At 41.2% G+C, this 19942-nt stretch overlaps 3 protein-coding genes across 17 annotated transcripts in view; 2 read left to right on the top strand and 1 right to left on the bottom strand.

Moving 5' to 3' along the window:
- Positions 1-2696, top strand: part of dock7 (dedicator of cytokinesis 7) — a 44359-nt gene extending 41663 nt beyond the window's left edge. For 9 of the 13 annotated variants that reach the window (XM_084011017.1, XM_084011018.1, XM_084011015.1 and 6 more), the window contains 7 exons: positions 360-494; positions 605-694; positions 828-1064; positions 1297-1440; positions 1541-1647; positions 1834-2001; positions 2531-2696. In XM_084011017.1, coding sequence (XP_083867143.1) covers positions 360-494; positions 605-694; positions 828-1064; positions 1297-1440; positions 1541-1647; positions 1834-2001; positions 2531-2573 — 924 coding nt within the window. In that variant the 3' untranslated portion in view covers positions 2574-2696. The remainder of the gene's footprint in view (positions 1-359; positions 495-604; positions 695-827; positions 1065-1296; positions 1441-1540; positions 1648-1833; positions 2002-2530) is intronic. The other 4 variants (XM_084011016.1, XM_084011025.1, XM_084011023.1 and 1 more) reach the window with 1 other exon arrangement.
- A 719-nt stretch (positions 2697-3415) lies between these two features.
- On the bottom strand, positions 3416-11793 carry usp1 (ubiquitin specific peptidase 1). 2 transcript variants are annotated; one of them, XM_084011035.1, is made up of 9 exons: positions 11528-11793; positions 10813-11051; positions 10137-10281; positions 8961-9053; positions 8543-8712; positions 7542-8248; positions 7030-7188; positions 6601-6802; positions 3416-5869 (listed from the first exon to the last, which is right to left on the bottom strand). In XM_084011035.1, exons 2-9 carry the CDS (start codon positions 10980-10982, stop codon positions 5116-5118), a joined length of 2400 nt encoding a protein of 799 aa, XP_083867161.1. In that variant the 5' UTR covers positions 10983-11051; positions 11528-11793; the 3' UTR covers positions 3416-5115. The 2 variants fall into 2 exon arrangements, with proteins under 2 accessions (XP_083867161.1, XP_083867162.1); XM_084011036.1 differs by having other exon boundaries at positions 10137-10278.
- Positions 11794-15190: 3397 nt separating this feature from the next.
- Positions 15191-19942, top strand: part of kank4 (KN motif and ankyrin repeat domains 4) — a 65550-nt gene continuing 60798 nt past the window's right edge. For both annotated transcript variants that reach the window (XM_084011029.1, XM_084011028.1), the window contains exon 1: positions 15191-15453. The gene's annotated coding sequence lies outside the window, so the exon portion shown is untranslated. The remainder of the gene's footprint in view (positions 15454-19942) is intronic.

Raw genomic sequence — 19942 nt, 5'->3', positions numbered from 1 at the left:
TGAGGATTGCAATCTGGAGGTTGCTGATCTCCTCTGACCCTTTCAGATTGCCGTGCAGACGATGAAACTTGCTGTTGCACTTTTAGCCTGAATCCACTACATGTTCTCCCTTCCTTCACAACTGTTAACTTCTTACTGATCTACATTAAATTGCGATATGTACCAACAGTGATCAGCATAAAAGCTCAACGTTGTGAGAATTTAGGTTTCGCACTGTATTTCAGGCCCTGGCCTTTTAATCATCTATTTAAATTTGATTTATTTTGACAGTCTTGAATGAAGTAAACGCAACAACGTTCTTATATCACTTAAATTCCTATTCTTGCTCAGCACTAAGATGTGTCTCCCTCTCCTCGCAGGATGGAAAGAGGATGTTTGGTACTTACTTCAGAGTCGGAATTTATGGTTCGAAATTTGGCGACTTAGACGAGCAGGAGTTTGTGTACAAAGAGCCTGCCATCACGAAGCTGGCGGAAATCTCTCACAGGCTAGAGGTAAATACAGCCTGAACATGATACATGATTCTTAAATGTCTGCTTTGCTATGTGTGATTTATGAATGTCTGCTAAGAACCAACGAGGCTCCGCTTTGCATTTCTTCTCAGGGTTTCTATGGGGAGAGATTTGGAGAAGAGCAGGTAGAAGTCATTAAGGACTCCAACCCAGTGGACAAGTGCAAGTTGGATCCAAATAAGGTCAGTGTTTTGTGGATGCAGTTTGGACTGATTGTATCCAAACGTTTAATCTGAGAATCCATCCTTAACAAAAGAAAACACAATCTAAAAAACTGAACCAACCAAAGATCTGATGGTCTTTTTCGTTTTGCAGGCGTTCATCCAGATCACATACGTGGAGCCGTACTTTGACACTTACGAGATGAAGGACCGCATCACTTACTTTGACAAGAACTACAACTTGCGACGGTTTGTTTACTGTACCCCCTTCACTCTGGATGGGCGTGCCCACGGTGACCTGCACGAACAGTTCAAACGCAAGACCATCCTCACCACGTCCCACGCATTCCCTTACATCAAGACACGCATCAACATCATCCACAAAGAGGAGGTGGGTCAACACTTTTCAACCAGTTCTGAGAAAACTTTTCAGTTTCCATTTTATGTGCCTGTTTTTAGTTTCTTCTCAGCCAACAAAGCCATTAGTAACGATTTACATGTTTTTTAATAATTGTGCAAAAGAAGATACAATATACAGCTATCCTGGAGATTAGGTTATTCTGAAATCCAATTCTTGCTGCGCACTCTGATCATTTAAACTGTTTGTTATGTGTAATTTCCAGATCATATCCACACCCATCGAGGTGGCAATAGAGGACATGCAGAAAAAGACTCAGGAGCTGGCCTTTGCCACCCACCAGGACCCTGCTGATGCAAAGATGCTGCAGATGGTCCTACAGGGATCGGTGGGCACAACTGTCAACCAGGTACAATTTTAAGTTGCCAGGTGTATATTTGATATGAAATTTGTTTGCATTTGTACATTGGGGCAATATGCTTGAGAAGTCCATCATTTTCTTTCGTTAGGGTCCTTTGGAGGTGGCTCAGGTGTTCCTGTCAGAGATTCCCAGTGACCCAAAGCTGTACCGACACCACAATAAGCTACGGCTCTGCTTCAAAGACTTCACAAAGAGGTACGGACTGTGGATGGTGAACAATCTCTAAATTATGTGATCCATGTCTCAAAATAATGTGAAAACTACCTGATCTAATTATGAACAGAAATACAATGTGTTGGTTCTGTTTTTTGACATCAATCTCTTGCCCCTCTCAAAAAATAAAGTGTCAGAATTTACATGGCGGTATTTTCTCTTTCAAAGGTGTGAAGATGCCCTGCGTAAAAATAAGAGCCTGATTGGTCCAGACCAGAAAGAGTACCAGAGGGAGCTGGAGAGGAACTATCACCGGCTGAAGGAGGCGCTGCAGCCCCTCATCAACAGAAAGATCCCACAGCTTTACAAACCTGTACTACAAGTCAACTCACACAGGTAGGGCTGAATAGGGTCGCTGTTTCTGTGGGTGCATGAAGTTAATACAGGGGGTCTTCAAGTTCTTTAGAAGTCCCAGTAAAATGACTTTTTTCAACATAGTAAACTATGACTTTTTATTACTTTTTTCTAAATACTAAACTGACTTTTTCAACATGCTTTTTTCACAACTTTTTTCGTCATGCTATAATTTGACTTTTTTCACGACTTTTTTCAACATGCTTTAATTTTTTCACAACTTTTTTTCGACATGCTATAATTTGACTTTTTTAACAACTTTTTTCGACATGCTATAATTTGACTTTTTGACTTTTTGACTTTTTTCATAAATGTTTTCGACATGCTATACTTTGATTGTTTCCATTACTTTTTCGACATGCTATACTTTTTTCGACATAATAAACTATGACTTTTTTTTCATTTTCAAGATGCTATACTTTTGACTTTTTAAGGACTTTTCAACATACTATACGATCACTTTTTACATGTCTTTTTTGAAATGCTATAACATGACTTTTCTCTCTTACAGAGATTCCTTCAGCAGAATGAGTCTTCGCAAGCTTGACATTTGAAGAATACGGACACACACACACAACAGAACTTGCATTATTAATTTATTCTCGATTGTAAATAGGAGTTCCTTGAAGGTTGGTCAGTGTTTTGGAAAGCGTGTTAAAAGAAAGGCTAAACGTGTTGCAGCTTGGTACGTCATTCCAGTGTCTTAATTTGTTTACAACTAACTGTTACACAATCAGAGGGACATACAAGTGGATCTTAAAGAGATACCTTGGCATATAGACATTTTCTTCACTGGCCATTTGTCACACAAGGAGACACTATTTATATTTGTCCCTATGCTACCACTAAAACAATAATAGTACTAGCCTCCACTTATGAAACCAAAAGAATCTGCCTGATGTAAACTACAAAGCCACTGAACATGAAGAATGCTCTGAGATCCCTTTATTGGTTAATTGAAGTGCCAAAAAAATGTTTTCTCCTGCAGAGTGTCTGCAGAAAATATGCGATTTTAAAAGTCAAGGTGTCTATTATGTACTGTGTCAAAAATCTATTCAGTTTCATGTGTGCACTTTTTTATTACGGTGTAGCAATGCATTTTACAACTTGAAAGTTTATGTAATTCAAAACAAAGGGGGGGTGGGGAGTAAAAAATGAAAACATGCAAAAAATGGTACCATTATTTATCATGATGCTTTATCATTTTTATTTGAAAGAATGTTTAAAGTTAGGTACTTTAAGCCTCCTTACATAATTTTATTTCGTTTTGTTTATTTTAAATATTTTACTAAATAAATATTTTAATGTTCATTGGGTGTATGCTGGTAATCTTCTTGCGTCCTAATGTGTTGATGTTTGTGTTTATGTAGGATGTGAATAAGAGAGAATCTTGAGCTGAAGGTAAAAACTTTATTGGTTATAGAATTAACCTGCCAACATTATAATTACCACTGGAATGAAGTACAGTTTAAAGGACACAACATGCGTACTGAGGCATTAAACCACATCTGTGTCAGCACTTTGTTAAATTCCAAAATTTGCTCCGGAAATCATTCCCATGAATACATGATTTATACTGAAAGACGGCCCATAATGGGTATTAATCAGCTGTAGAACCTGAGATGAACATCGTCACTTTTATGACCATATTGTCACACAAAGCTTTGTCATTTCCATTCCAAAAACCACTAAGCGAAGCACAACACAAATCCAATCCTTGATTCATATTATTTCTGTTCACAGGGACAGATTCACAAGTTCTGAGAGGAAATTATTTTATCTTCACATCTTCTATAATTTAGGGTTTTGGCTAATTGTAAGCACCTGAATGTGAGGGCATGCTAACCTTGCTGCTAAAGAGATGCTGAAATCCACATTTTGTCAGTTAAACCAACACTAGACATATGAAGTTACTAGCAACCGATCAAATCCATACCTTTGAGATGCATTTCAAAGATTGGTTGTCCCTGCGATTCTGGACTTGCTTACTTTCCAACTTCTTTTAGTCTCAAATCTGTCCCTTTGCACTCTCAATTAGTGCCTGATTACAGTTTTTGTTTTTGCCCGGTTGATGGTTTAGTCTTAAAACTTCCTCATAGCTCCTTTTTTGAAAGAACAAGTAGAAAACGGATGAAAGAAGTCGCAGCATTTCCTAAATTTTTTCTTTTTTTAAATTCCGATATCTGGTCTAGAGTGAGACCCTAAGTATCCTGCATAAACTATTTGAGTATTAACACCAACAAAATATGTGTAAGCTTATGTAAAAATATACCATTGTAAAAGTCACAAGGCAGTCAACACTGTAGGCTCCCCAGCATATATGACTGATATTTTAGGCTTCAGATGTATTAAAAAAAAGAGAGAAGAAACAAGGAATCAGTGCAAACTTTTTGAGAAACTGGTATGGGAGGAGGCCAAAGATTTTTCTTCAAAAATACATAAAAATATCAAACTGCAGTGTGTTGTTCTGTCTAACCCCATGAAGCAGATTTTGTATTGCTTTGCAAATATAGCTGGCTTTGAGTAATCTATTCCAAACATACACACACAACTCTCTTGTTAATGCAAATTCAACTTAGGAAAAAATTCATTACGAAAAAGACATTCTCCAACATTATGCATGTTGACGTAATTCAATTTTAGTTCAAAAGTGCTTTTCCAATTAAAAAAAAAAAAAAGGAATCATTCAAACTCGATCATTGAGAAAACAGGACGTTATAGACGATGAAAGAAAAAGTATCAGTGTCCAAGATATGATAGTACAGAAAGTAAAAGGACAGGTCACTGTACTCAACAGAGATGAGTTAACATCCCCCCCCAAAAAAGGCAAAAGTAATCCCAGCACACAAATGTCATCCCCATTTCACTGCGTATTTCTAAAATATGACTTTGAACCTAAATTGACTCATGGACATCTGAGGTGAGAGTCCACAAGAATGTTTGCTCTGTCAAATGTATCTTCAGTTCAGATGCTAATATGGCAGCCACTGTATTTTTTGGCACCGTTGATAGATTGTCAAAATGCACCTGTACCTTGTCTGGGTGCTTGGCTGCCAAAAAGCCTCGTAAAGTTCAACAGTAGCCCTCGTGTCCATGTTAGGGTTCAGGCATCCTTCTGTAGAAGAGCAGGTAAGGGGTTGATGAGGACGATGTCTCGGGAGAGCAGGCTCGCAGGAAATCCTCCTCCTCAAACAAATGCACCTCAGAGTCATCGAACAGCAACCATTTGCCTTCATATTCAAGGAGGTTGTTCAAAGCCTGCTGCTCTGTGGCCTCCACCCTGCCACAGGACGTCAGAGATGCCTCCTTTTTCAGTCCTGCTTCAGTTTTTTGGCCCTGGCTGTTGATGGGTCTCCTCCGTTTGGACACTTCTGTTGTTCCACTGCTGGCTGCTTTTTCCGTGTGTTTGCTGCTGCTCCCAAGGTCACAACTAGACAGACTCCTCTGGCCCCCCAAGAGTCCAACCGCTCCCTCCGACACCTTCTTCCCTCCCGTTTTGCTGCTTGCCAAACTTGCACCTCTCTTTCCCCTTGAATTCAGGCTGAAAGACACCTCTCCATCATCATAGTCCAGCACTTCATCTTTCACCTGTGTTCCCTCTTTGCTTTCCTCCTCTTCCTCCTCCTTTGTGTCTTGCAGCCAGAGCTTCACGTCTTTCAGATCAGACATGCGGACGTAGGCGGTATAGTGGCCGCTGCTGATGGTGACGCCGCTGTGCATGACCACAGCAAATAGCTGGTAGCGTTGTCCCTTCGTGGATGAGGACCGGGTGCACCACTCCTCCAGAGACAAGGTCAAAGGGGTCTGCAAGGGGGTGTTCACTTTGGACAGACCTGCATATGGATCCAAGCTAGGAGGAAGAGAAACGGGGAGATGAGTGAATATCAGTGACAGGGATGTATAACACCTATACCATGATCATGTAACTGGATTCAAGAAGACAACTTCCTGTTCTATTCACGTTTATAAAAATGTTAGTATAGTACGTCATAAAATGTCATAGGATAGTTTGCCACAAGATGTCATGAAGTTCAAAGTTATGTCGTAAAAATGTCCCAGTATAGTATGACTTTAAAGTATTATAAAAGAGGCTACTAGCACTAAAACAGAGGAACGCGGTGAGGCAACTTAAGATGAAAACGATGTCTATTAACTATTTTTTTTTACAAAATAAATACTTAGAATTAGTTTTATTAATAGCTTTAAAATTAGATTAAATATTGACATTTGGAGCACAAAAACTTAATTATAAAATGAGTCTGATAACTGACATTTCTCTCCATTTCCTCTTCACTTTATATGAGCAGAGGCATATTCTAATTCATCAACAAAAAGGACCTTGTTTTCTCTGAAAAGCAGTGAACAGTGTCCTCAGGTAGCAACATGCACAACAATACAGGGATTTCAAAAAAAAGAAGAAGAAATGAGGAGAGCAACATGATGGCTAACATGTACATACCATTATTATAACTAGAACTGCAGGACGGAAGTTAATCTACGATATTTTGGAAGAAAATACTGAAAGATGGAAGACAAAATTGACTGGCATACATTTGTTAAAAAAAGAATAAACCAACTCACTCTAAACTGTTGGCAGAGAAGCGCTTCAGGTGAATAGTGATGACCTCGGGAGTTTTGTCAAACAGCAGACTCCTCTCAGCCTCTGTGTAATGATGACACGTCTCACAGAAGTATTTGTCCTCCCCAACGATGCGCTCCACTGAGGCAAACTGGGCGATGGCCCATTTCAGAGTCTTCAAATCTGGTTTGGGATCAGGAGAAACTGGGAAGAGAAGATATAAATCATATCGATAAATAAGAAGAAAGAAATATGTTTGCACTGTGCGGTCATTTTAAAAGATAATCTACATTACCCGGATTACTTACCAAAGCCATGCTTAGAGCTTTCAATTAATCATTATTATTATTATTATTTTTATAGGGACTTCTATTTTGACAAAGAGCTGTTGTATTAATGTATTAATGACAGTTAAAAGTTAAAGTCCTTACCTTCGGAGAGATCCTCTGGGCTGCTGGGTTCGTCATCAAGCACCGGGACACTGATGTCCTGGAAGTCTTCTCTCCTCTCTGTGAAGCTCTCACACTCCAGGCAGCGAGTCCTCAGAACCAGTTGGCCCTGGAACAAGTGCTCCATCAGGTCCAGGCCCTCTGGATACAACACAGACAGAGTTGTATTCATGTCTCAAGTCACACAAACTGATTCAGTGATCAGGAGCCTGTATTCTTTCCCTTTTGAGATAAATTAACCCATAATAGACTCTAAAACAATTGTAATCTGGAAAGCCAAATTTGTGAAAACAAATGTCCTTTCAAATGAAAAGTAAATACGCAAATCTCTGAAATTACGATCAAACCCTAAAACCAGTCAGTTTATGGGTTTCATATCTATCAATTTAACTAATGGTGCATTTCCCTGGCAAAAAAGATCACTCATATTCAAACAACACAAAATAAAGTTATTTTCCCAACGTCACATTCCTCTTCCAATGATGATCCCATACCTTGAAGTTGTACGGCCTTCTTGTCCTCGGCCGTGTTTTGTGGTGATCTTTCCTCACTGGTCTTCTTCTTCGTACGTTGGTCATCCGTCACCTCCTTCTCTGGCTCTGGTTTGTTTTGGTTCTTCACGGAGCTGATCTTTCCCACGCTGAGGAATTTGGAGAAAATACTTGGTTGTTTCCCAGAAGGCCTCAGCCAACTCAGCCTAGACTTCTTTCTTTTCCCATCTGCCTCTTTAGATGCCTTTTCATCTTTTCCCTCACCATCACTCCCCTTTTCATCTGCCATATTTAGTTTCTTCATCCGTTGAACCTCTGCCTCCTCTTCCTCTCCATCTTTGTCTTGTGTGCGGTCCATCGTGATGTCATTAGAGGACCTCCTTTTGGAGCGGGTGAGGGGTTTATTATCGCCTTGATCAGATTTCTTAGACTTGACAGATTTTGGCTTCTTCTTGGCATTTCCCACTTCAGTGTCGCTCTTCCTCTTGCCACTGACTTGGCCGTCCTCTTCTGTGGCAGGTTTGGATTCTGTTGAAGAGCTGCTGGAACCCAAAGGGACGCCGTTCTCAAGTTTAACCTCAGTCTCATCTGCATCCAACTCCTGCTCCTTCCTCATGGTTTCACAAGCTTCTTGAATACATCCCAGAATGCACTGCAGCACCTCTTGGGCATCATGCTGAAGATAGCCTTCATACATGGGGTTCAGCTGCCTGCAACACACGTAGAGCCGTCACAAATGTAAACAGCACAAAAACAAACAACATTTTAAGGTGCTTCGCAAAACTAAACATTTTACAAAAAAGAATCAAGCATTTTAAGGGTTGCAATAGGATAAATCAATAGAAACACCACATTTCAACACCCAAGTTAAAGAGCAATACAATTATGCAGCGATTTAAAAAGGAAACCCAGGATAGCAGGGAAAGGCACTATCTTACTATATGAATGCATCATTTGGTCAGCCATCTGGGCACACGTTATGATTCAAATGAGGGCATTATTACCTGAGTGTGTGAAGTATTTTTCGAGGCGGTGTAGCCAGTTCTCCTTCGCTGAAGTTGTCAGGGTTCAACAGGAAACCAGACTGCAGCTGCTCCACTGATGTTATCAGACTGTTGAAGCTCCCGAGAAGCTCAATTTGAACTGGCACAGCTTCTGCACCAACATCTGACTGCTGAGAAATCAAATCAAAATAATTAATACAAATTTAGAGTTGCAGCTTCACATCTTGTATATCAAATTCACTTAGAAGTTCTGGACACAATAACCGGAATACTAGTGTTGTACTGCACTTCATATTACCAACAGCCCTACATTTACCATTATTACTTAATGGGGTCACGTGCATATTTCAATATCGGAAGCTATCGTTTGCAAATGTAAATTTAGTAAAAATACAAATCACATTTTTATTGCACCAACCTCTTCAGTTTCTTCCTTGGGTTTGTCTTTTCTTTTAGACAGGTTGTAGAGTTTCTTCAGGCCTTCTCTGAGCCCTGGGCAGTAGTACAGCACCTGCAATCAGATATGAATTAGCCATCATACATTAATATTTGCTGCGTTACAAATCACACACACTTTCTTTTAACTTCAACAGGTTTTAAAAATGTTTTGCCTGGATTTAATAACGTAAAATAATATAATAAAACTCAAAAAATACTGAACTGAATACAAACTTTCTGGGCAGAGTGTCACTACTTGTCGTCACATGGAAGACATACAAGTGACACATTTTAAGTATGAACAATACATGTCATGACTATTTTCCTTTTAAATACTGAATCTGTGACATAAATTTATTTATTTTTGTCTTTGAATGATCAATAACCACATGATTGCTGCAGGATTCAGTCAAACTTAAAATAAGAAGACATTTTAATACAACATATTTTAATTTGATAACTGTTTCAATCACATCATCCAAAGCATGAAAGTTATCCATGAAAACCAGTAGAGGTGACCAGACCCTTCAATTATTTACCAAGAGCATGAAATTGCTTTATTACATTTGTGTCTGTACCCCCCAGCAGTATTCCAGATAATATAATTCATTAATCATTAAGCACAACCTGGACCCAAATAAGCAGCATAAGATGGGCAGATGGATGGATGGATTAACCACTAAAACACAACTAATCCACATGAATTATATATACGGACAGTTGTCTGGAATATGAATACTGGAGAATTACCAGGCAACATTTGGCTAAAATGATGCACAAAACATTTTAGAGCTAAAAATACTGCATATGGCAGACTGAAATCTTTTTTAATTATCACTTAACCAAATTATTGTTCACCTTTGTAAGTGAAATCTAAGACATTTCACTGAAAATGTCCTACTTTCGTGCTGCATGGCCTTAATGAAGAGCTGCTTAACACATATTGCATGTTCTTTTTCATCTCATGAGATGGACACTAACCCTTTCCTTTAACACAACTTGTGCTGGTCACTTATGTTTAATTTTGGGTTGTTTAATTAAGTAATTACACTTACGTTACAAAGCATTATCATTTCCATTATCTATGCACGTGTATTTTGCAGTCTCACAGCCATTAAAGATACTGTATCTATTCTGTCTGGTGAGGAGGACCAACCTGTAGGATACTGTTCAAGTAGCAGGTGTTGCCCAAGTTGTTGAGTCCCACAAATGGCACCAAGCTCTCTCTCTTCTCACATGGCAGGAGAAGGCTGGGTGAGGCTGGACATGGAGAAGGACCCGGGACCACATGGTCACAGCTGCTGGTCAGTGAAGAAAACAGTTTCAAATTAAAAGATCATAACCTACTAGTTGCTTGTTTGATTCTTGCCGTTTCACTAGGGTGGGGACATATGGTTACACCATTTATCCACTGCTGTACATGCCATTAAACCAAACCCTTCAGTGTGTAAAGCTAAACATGACTAATTGGCTAGTTTGTATTCAACATCATCATCATTAACTTTGCTGAACTTTAAAATGACATAACATCTCAACACAACCAAGTTTTGCTCTTAAACCGTACATGTTTTATAAAAGAGAACATTTATATGATATTGTTTTCAAGTGCATGGACATGAGAATTTGCAGAAAATAAGGATGCATTTCTTACCCAATGTCAAAACATGATGTAACCGTGTCTACATTACACAATAATATGATGTGAAATGTGTGAGGGTGACTAGCTAGCGTAACCAGAAACGTCAACTCTTCAACAAAGTGTGGTAATAAAGCATTGCTTTGGACTTTGTGTGACCCCAGATAAAAATCACACATTGACACCAGAGACCCACCTTGCCTCAGGCTCCACTTCTTCAACTGTTTTGGATTCCTCCGCTTGAGGTTCAGAGAAATCCAGAGCCCGTTTAGTTTCTTTCTTCTGGAGGAACTTCAGAGACAGTTTACTCTTCTTGATGGGGCTCCCCAGCGTCGCCACCACGTTTTCACCTTGCACACCTGGCATCTTATTTCCCTGCCAAGTTTAACGTAGAATGCCGTTTCTTCCTCTACAGAGATGCAACAGCGCCCCTCACTGGTAAGAAAGGGAAACACAAGAATTTAATTTCGCTGGGCGCCATCGGAGTTCGACGAGAACGAAAGTGAACTACGTGCTGCGCAGTTATGTAACCGCAACCAAACACGCTAGATACAATTAACGCAGACAGTTCTGGTCCAACCCGGTTACCGTTTGAACAACGAACTATATGACACGTTAGCCGGCTAACGCTAACTTCCTACGCCTCTCTTAGTACCATTGACCCACACAATATTACAAATATAACCGCTTACATTAGCAACCGTTGCCTGAGTAGCGTCCAAAATGGGCAGAACGTAGCAGACAAGAAATGCACTAAAGCGCTCTTTGCAGACAACACAACAAAACTGGGTCAAAGCGGTGTGTTGGAGAAGTGGAAGGAGAAAACGGGCAGCACGCCGTTTCAAACAGTTCCCCCCCCCAAAAAACTATCTCTGAAAATACATCCAGTGTGCACAGCTTTTTACTATCACCTGAACGAGACGTCCCAAGTTGAAGTCTAACATAGTCCACGAAGTATCCTCTCATTTACAGTATTTGGCGATTCACACCATATGATTCACACGGTATGGCAGAAGTTGGCGCTTTTTCCTTACGGAAGACCCACTGGTAGCTACACCGCCGGTGAAACGCCGACACGACATCAAAATATCCGGCTTAAATGTTCGAATAACCGTACTCTAGATATTATAAGCAATTCAAGCGTACACGCAACGCTTGTAAACATGTGTGTACGTCCGTACAATAATATATCCAGACAGACGTACATTCCAGATCCCAGGCTTAGATTAAGCCACCTATTTAATTTAGGACCGCCTGGTCTCAGAAGCCATTTTTGTAGTCCATAGTGACGCCGCGACGGTTAGAGTGGAAAACCGCCGCCAATGGTTGATTCTTCCTTCAAATTACAAGTGAAGAAGTATTAGGTTGGAAGTGAATCCTACACGATCTCTAATGAAGACACAAATCAGATACAACCACAAAAAACCTTAATAAAAATATCTATTAAATATATAATAAATATAAATAAGGATAAGGATAAATATGGCCTTCTACTTCCAACAATGGTCAATTTCTTCGTCTGTAAACAAAGACAGAGATAGACACGTACTGAATTTTAAATGTCATTTTTATTTCACAACATTTGGGATCTTAATCGTAGAATTTCCCAGAATACACTGCATACACTGTTTTGGTATTTAATGTCATATACTGACCTAGCCTAATTTGTAGTAGATGGGGTCTGCCTTTAAAACACACTCAATTAGTATATTATGTTAGCCCGGATACTGTTGCATTGGTTTTGTAATTTTGCTGCTGTAAACATAATTCTTTAGATGAAAACGTGGTAGAAGTGGATAAGCTACTTCACAACTTTGTTTTACTCTACAGGAGCATTTGATTTGTGTACATTACTCAGCACCCGAAAAAAGTTGAATGCATTCACAACGAAATGGCAGCAGCTGCGTTTGCCACATGAATGACAAGAGCCTTTTTCGACCACACGCGTCACTCCACTTCTGGGCTTTTATTTTGAAGGCAACAAACGGAAGTGCACCTATAAATCGCCTGACATGACAACTGTCCTTTTTGCGGAACTCAAGCTAAAATAAATATCTGTGAGTATGTTATACCACTGGGACGCATGTAAATACACTTACTATTGATTATAATTTAAGAAGACATTTTTTTTTTACATGAATACACGAAGGAAAACAGCTCATCGTCGAAAACGTTTTAAAACGGCAGTAACCACCTTCCACTGGCAGGGGGCAGCATTGTACACGTAAACGGATGGTCGAAGTGTTGAGCAACATTCCCTCCTCCACCGGAGCATCTCTTCATCTGACAGTCAGCAGAGGCTATCCTTCCACGATTTTTACACGGTAAGAGAGTATCTACGATCTTTTCAGCTTTCTGCGTGAATCGGCTTTAAATGCTAACCGCGAAAGCACCGCTGCCTTAAGCTCATCTGTATCCGTAGTAGTGCGTTGATTTTAAAGGGTTCTGCAGAGTGGTGTTGCTGGTGTGCCTTTTCGTCATAAGGGGAGATTCGCGGCAATGTTTGCAACACAAATAATTGTATAAAATGACATGTGTGTCGTCCCCTTGCATGAAGCCAGTTCAGGCATTTGATACGATGGTTTGTAAGCTATGCAGGACGAGCCGCCACCGCTGCTGCTGCCGCTGCTGCTGCTGCAGAGTAGCTGCTTGGTCAGCAGCAAAGATGTATCGATGGACGTGAGCTTCTTACTATGTCACTATTTTTGTTTTCTGGCTTGGTGATCAAGTGGTGTGGCAGTAAGGACGCTGCTACAGTAGTCAATGGGAGTAGTTAGGACTTACTTTGGGGCTGTATAGCCTTGAGGTATATTGAATGAGCTACAGCAGGCAATCACGTCACCATCCTTAGAATATGTTATCTTTGCTATCTCCAGCTCTGGGTTGGTTTCAACAGTACATTTCATAGCAGAACGCAAATTATCTCAAACCCAACATATACTGTTTAATAATTGCCTAATGAAAGAGATTCCATTACAGATTTAATAACCAGCAGGCGACGTATCCACATTTTAACAGGTGGGGAAGTGTTATGTTCCCTCATCTAAATCCTAACCAGGGGATGCATTATTATAAAAAAAGAGATTACCGTGCGCTGCTTCCCTCATCACCTCCTGATAACATTGTTTTCTCAAGGGGAGCATTTCTTTTTTGCCTACACTCTGAACAAGGCAGCCCCATGCCACCCATGTCCTTAACTATGTGAACTCAACACAATGGCTTGTTTTTGACTGGCTATTACATTATACAGTGGATGACACGGGATTGTCAGCCACTGAACAAGGTCGCCGGATAGATTTGTAGAATGAGATGGTGGTGGTGGAAATACTCTCCCTGGAAATATAGTTCATATATACCTGCTTGTGGCAGACCTTTTTTTTTTCGTTTTTAGAACACACAAAAACACTTTTTCCTCATTGAATTTGGACAAACTGCCCCTACTGCGAATGCAAACATTTCAGCGATATCGCCTCCTTAATTTAAGCGCGAACCCGTAGGAGTAAAGAGGACCATTCTCCATGCACCCAGCAATGGAGTTGGCCTTTATCAAGGCAGGCTTTGTCCCAGGAGGCACAGAGCTCTCACGGCCAGAGCAGCAGAGGTTGGCGGTGAGGCAGCACATAGTCCTGGCCCATGACACGAACCCCCCCCCCCCCCCCCCCCCCAATCCCAGCCTCCACCCACCTTCTCTACCAGGAGGGAACACAAAATGAAAGCATGTTGAGCGATAGGCAATGGTGCACTCCAAGAATGACAGCTATGTCACGAAGCCTACTTCAGTTTACCTCTCGACAACCAACCCCTCTCTAGACACAAGCAGGCCTTCGCCTTTGCAGGCCCGAAAGGTGTAGCGACACTAATTACAACGATCAAGCAAGATATGACATGTTAATGAATGAGCTATAGCAGTACTGACAGGTGAATCGTGTTACTTTCCAGTCTTCCCAACTAACTCTTGACAATGAAGCAAATGCGCATATTTCACAAGATGTAGTTTAATCTCCCCGACCCCTTTGCTGAAGGGTGTTTAGTTCGCCGGGAATTAAAACAGAGACGTGCAGCGAATCCTCATATTTAAGAAGCTGGAATCAGCAGATGCCAGATGCTAAATTTGGCTGAATAAATCAATTTAAGTGATTTCACCGTAATTGATGAGAGCATTTCTGCCAATCGTCTAATTAATCATAATAAAACGAGGCTGTAAATGTGAGCTCTCATCGCAGGCTTTCCTTCACTCTCAGGCTGTTTGATTTGAAGGGTTTTTAGAGGAGGTGAAAATAGCCAGAATTTCACAAGGCTGATCAACTTTTTCCAGCTCTGACCACTGATGTGTTGTGTGTCAGTAAACGGAGGCTAATGAGAACATTTATGAGTGAATGCATGTGTGCGTAACCTTGCATGCATGTGCATGTATCAGATCAGATTAGGAGGATCTCTCCTTCCCTCTCCCTCTCCATACTTCCGAGCATCTGAGAGACTCCCATTCCATGCATGCTGACGAGGTGGGTGTTTCCAGCCGCTCTGATGTTAGGCAGCAGTAACTATTCCATCCTACTCAGTCTGCTCTCTACTCTCCCTGTTCCAGTCTGTCTGCCCTCTGCCGTGATAGTCTCCCTCTCACCCACCGCTATTCATCACCATCCAGGATACATTTACACAAACCCACGCAGGTAGACAGTGGTGAACTGAAGAGTTTGGCTGAGAGGTGTAGATGTATGCACGTTACCTCGCAAAGAGCTAGAAAGTGGGGATCCGTAGCGCTGTTGAAGCTGAAGTTTTACTCCCTGCTACGTGGTTTTCTTTTCCTTCCCAAAGGATAACAAACGCAGCTGCAGAGGTAAGGGAAGGAAATATGTGGTCTGCACTTTCTTTTTATTTGACTGTGTCATCCTTTCTCACTCAGCTGTTTCTTGTGTGCCTCATTTCTCATCCTCTCCTTTCACATGACTACATCTCCAGTACCTTCTGTCAGTTATCGATTCATCATATTCATTCTTTTTGCGGTCTCTTTCTACACTTTCTTTCTCTTTTTTTACTATTTATGTGCTATTGTCCAGTGCTCTTTTGGAAGCAGATCAGCACATGTACTATAAATATACATTCCAGCCATGCTCCGATGACTGTCATCCTTCTCTCTGTGTGCTGATGTTTGTTTGTTTTTCGCACTAAGCTTTGAGATCTTCTTGCATCTGCGTGGTAATCAGATGCAAGAAGCGAGGCATGCAGGTACATATTTGTGCATGTATGTACAAACATAGGGAATCTCTTTATCCTCCTCTGTTTGTCCTTTATGCCTCTCTATACTGGTTGATCCTTTCTCCGAAGCATTTTGTTAGCTGGACCAGGTTTCAGTAAAATTCCCTTCTGGCCTAATGTCTTTCAGCTGGAGCCTGACACGTGCACATATGCAGATAGTTACACTAGAAAGCACGCTAACCAGGCAGCCGACGGAGCTGAGGAGAAATAGCAAGTGACGGCTGTTGTTTAGGGTGATCATGTATGCAACTTTTGCATGGTTGCCTCTTGGCGATCTGCATACATTCACTCTGCATCTTTTCCTCGTTTGCTATCCCTCCGTTTCTAAATCTCTCTCGCTCTAATTAAAAAAACCTCCCTGTCTCTCTCTATCTCTGCTCTTTTATGGTCGACGTGTATTCTCAGTTAGTCCTGGTCACCGCTCTGTTTGCCTGCCACAGAGCATTGGCCATGGCTGGGTTAACCGCAGCTACACAGCACTGCCGTTACATGGGCCATGTTTACAGGGTGTCACATTTTGTGTTTTGTGCTGCATTCACTGACATTCAGATAAAACCTCTCCATCCATACCCAGGTTAAAGAGCACATTGTTATTCACACACACACACACACACACACACACACGGGAAAAGAACAATCCTCCGAGATACGCCAGCCGCATGAGTGTACAATCCTGCGCTGTGTGGGAATTTATCTTTGAATGTGTGTGTGTGTGTGTGTGTGTGTGTGTGTGTGTGTGTGTGTGTGTGTGTGTGTGTGTGTGTGTGTGTGTGTGTGTGTGTGTGTGTGTGTGTGTGTGCCCGCGTGTGTTGGTGTGTGTGACAGCGTGATTTCCTCGGAGGTGCAGAGAGGTGACTCATACCAGCTCACATGCTGCTGGCTGTTAGACCCGTTCACTGTGACGATGCCGTGATGTGTGATTTGCAAATAAGCACTGTCTGATGAAACCGCGTGTCTGTGAAACGTCAACTTTTCAGGAAAATGAAATCAAGCAAAGCAGCCGGTTATTTTTTTAAGGCTCGCCACCCATATTTTTGTGCCAAGTGTGATCTGATCAGGTTTTTTAATCCAAAATCAAATACAATTTTGCAAACACACAGAAGAGCGTGTCATCCGTATGTTTACATAAATATGAACATAAACTAAAGTTTGGATTGCATTGACGACATTAAAATGATGCATTTGTTTTGAATTGAAAAGGAGCTCCAGGGACAGAAAAGTCGGTCTGTCCACCACTTTGGTCCAGGCAGAAAGATCTCAACAAATATTCAATAGATAGCCATTACATTCGGTATAGATAGTCGACCTTTGCCATCAAATTGAACGTTTTTCCAATACTTGATTTCTGCAAAACGAGTGACACTCCCATCGACTTCAGTTGTACTTTGAGTTTCATTAGCAAATCTTAGCATGCTAGCCTGCTAAACTAAGCTGGTGATTGTTATAAACATTAGACCTAGCATGTTAGCATAGTCACTGTGGGCACATGTGTGTGCTGATGTTAGCGCTTAGCTCACGGCATCACTGTTCAAATTGCCTACAGAAGAGAAAATAAAATAAAAAAGTTTTTTCTGGGTTACACTAAATGTCATGAATAGTCAAGTAGCACACTTTGGTCCTGCAGTAGAAATCAGACCATTAGGGACCAAGCCTTAGGTAGAACTGTATAGGAAAGGCTTAGCCGCTTAATCTGATGGAAAGTGTATTGAAGCACAGAACAGACACACACACACACACACACACACACACACACACGCACACACACACACACACACACACACACACACACACACACACACACACACACACACACACACTCAGCCCACCCAGAATCTGCAACCACTCCAGTGAGCATCTTAGGGAGGCTGCTCTGATACAGAGGGAAGCACACAACACTTGCTTCACTCTGAGCAACTAAACATGCCTTTCTCCCTTCATCACCACACACGGATAAACACACACGGCTCTGGTTAGGGAGTTTGTGCGATTGTCATGATCGGAATTATTCCAATTCGTTATTTTAAAGACAGCTACCAGCTAAGAAACAACAAATCACATGACAGACGCCAAGTTTTTTTCACACAAAGGTATGTGCGTGTGTGTGTAGTGTTTTCAGAGCAGTTAGTTTGCAGGTTGTTTTCTCAGCAAGCGAGATGGACGGTAATGTGCGCGGTGTGTTGCCGTGTGTGAAGTTGGCCGGTGCTCGTGGGGCCGGCCGGTGCTCTGTCTGGACTGGCCGAGTGCCCGGTGCGCCCATGTGGATCATATTCTCCAGGCTTCCACTGACTCTTCTCTGAGCCTCTAAATGCCGTTGTTGGCCCACACAGCGGGAGTGTTTTCTCACAAACGTGTGTGTTAAGTTGATGGCTAGAATGGATGAAGGTGTTCAGTTTCTTACTGAACCAAATAATCCACTACAAAGCAGCAAAAAGAAAATAACCTGGGAGTGTTTGAGCTTTCAAAACACGTTGAGGGCGACGCTAAATTGTATTTTTTTTTATTATTGTTTTATATCCACAGTATTTCTGGTTGAGAAAAAAAAAAGGATGTTCTTTTTCATCAAACAAGTGGCAGAGCCTGTGCTAAAGAGCTTTGGGGCTTCTTAGCTGTGCTGTGGGAGGGAGAGCGACTCCCTAAACTCTCTGTCTGTGTCAGTCAAAGAAGCCAAAAACCCCTCGCTGAGAACACACACACAGATACATGAGAGCCAGGAGTCAGCAGGCTCAAACTCAAACACACCAGCTGAGCGAACGCCTAGGGATAGCACTACTAATCTCATTCTCTGTTGACACACTATTCCTCAGCTGTGCCATGCTTTCACAGCTCTCTCTCCCTCCCTCCCTCTCTCTCTCTATGCTGGTATCCTAAAGCTAGAGGTGTGTTCCCTCCTATCACTGTTGGTGGAAGGGTGAGTTCCCATAGACTTTAGGGAACAGTGGGACTTTGGAGAAGTTGTGACAAAGTGGCTCCGTGGTCCTCAGGTGGTTTCTGAGGGGGTGGTGAGATGGGAAACTCTCAAAGTAACCTGGGTTATACCTTCAGAACAAATGTAATTCAATCCAACTTACTTTATCTCATAGCATTTCATTCTATCTTTTCTTTGCACCACAAGTCTGAAATAAAGTGTCAAATTTAATTTACTTTGGACAAAATGAAGAGTTTGTAGAAAACACCACGTTGGCCCGTGACAGTTCACAGGTTTGTTGTGTCTGAGGTTGATGCAGCCAGTTTCTGGACCGTAGCCAGTCAGCATTGAAGTCATTGCCAAGGTTGGCAGATTTGTTTCATTGCCATGAAATCACATTTTGTGTTTAAAGGAATGTCAGCTGGCTTAGATCTGCACGCGTTTGATACGGTTTGCTTTCGTTGGCAAACTCGAGTAATTCATTTCAGTGACCTCACCCTGTTTGTCCACACTGTTTAATTACTACCATGTAGGTTAATGATGATCATTTAGTTGCCAGACAATGAGATGATATTTTCTCTTCTTAACTTCTTGAGCGGCCTGAATTGTAGAAAACAAAGCGGCTGTCAATCAGACATCACATATGCCATTTGTTGTATTTGAAATGTCTTACATGTCTATAGTTTGCCTTCCATCAGGAATGCTTAGTTGTTTTGGGCTACAAGGCAACAATATATTCCTATTGATCACCATGACCTCTTCAAAAACTGTATTACCGTTCAAAGCTTTGAGCAGAATATATCACCAAACAGACCATGTTGTACTTGAAAGCAGTGCAGGTGGACTATTAGTGAATAAAGCCCCATATGTTTAATTATTATTATTATTTTGCTGCAACTTGTGCTTTTATTGTGTCCTGTTTGATGCATTGAACATGGATGAGAAAGAAATGCAATATATTTTTGGTCATCAGAAATAATTTATTTCACAGATTCTTCAAAACAGAATATCTCTTATTTCATTCTTTGTGAAGGGGAAGATGACGTCGCAAAATCTAAATTAAATCCTTCTCTTTATTTGGAAGACAATACTTTTAATATTTCTTTTTGTGGCATCTTTATCTGATTCCTATTTCACCTCTTTGTCAGAATAATACCTGTGTGAC

Source organism: Eutrigla gurnardus (assembly GCF_963514095.1).
Source record: "Eutrigla gurnardus genome assembly, chromosome: 6".
NCBI classification, from domain to species: domain Eukaryota; kingdom Metazoa; phylum Chordata; class Actinopteri; order Perciformes; family Triglidae; genus Eutrigla; species Eutrigla gurnardus.
This window is presented reverse-complemented; position numbering and strand designations above follow the sequence as displayed.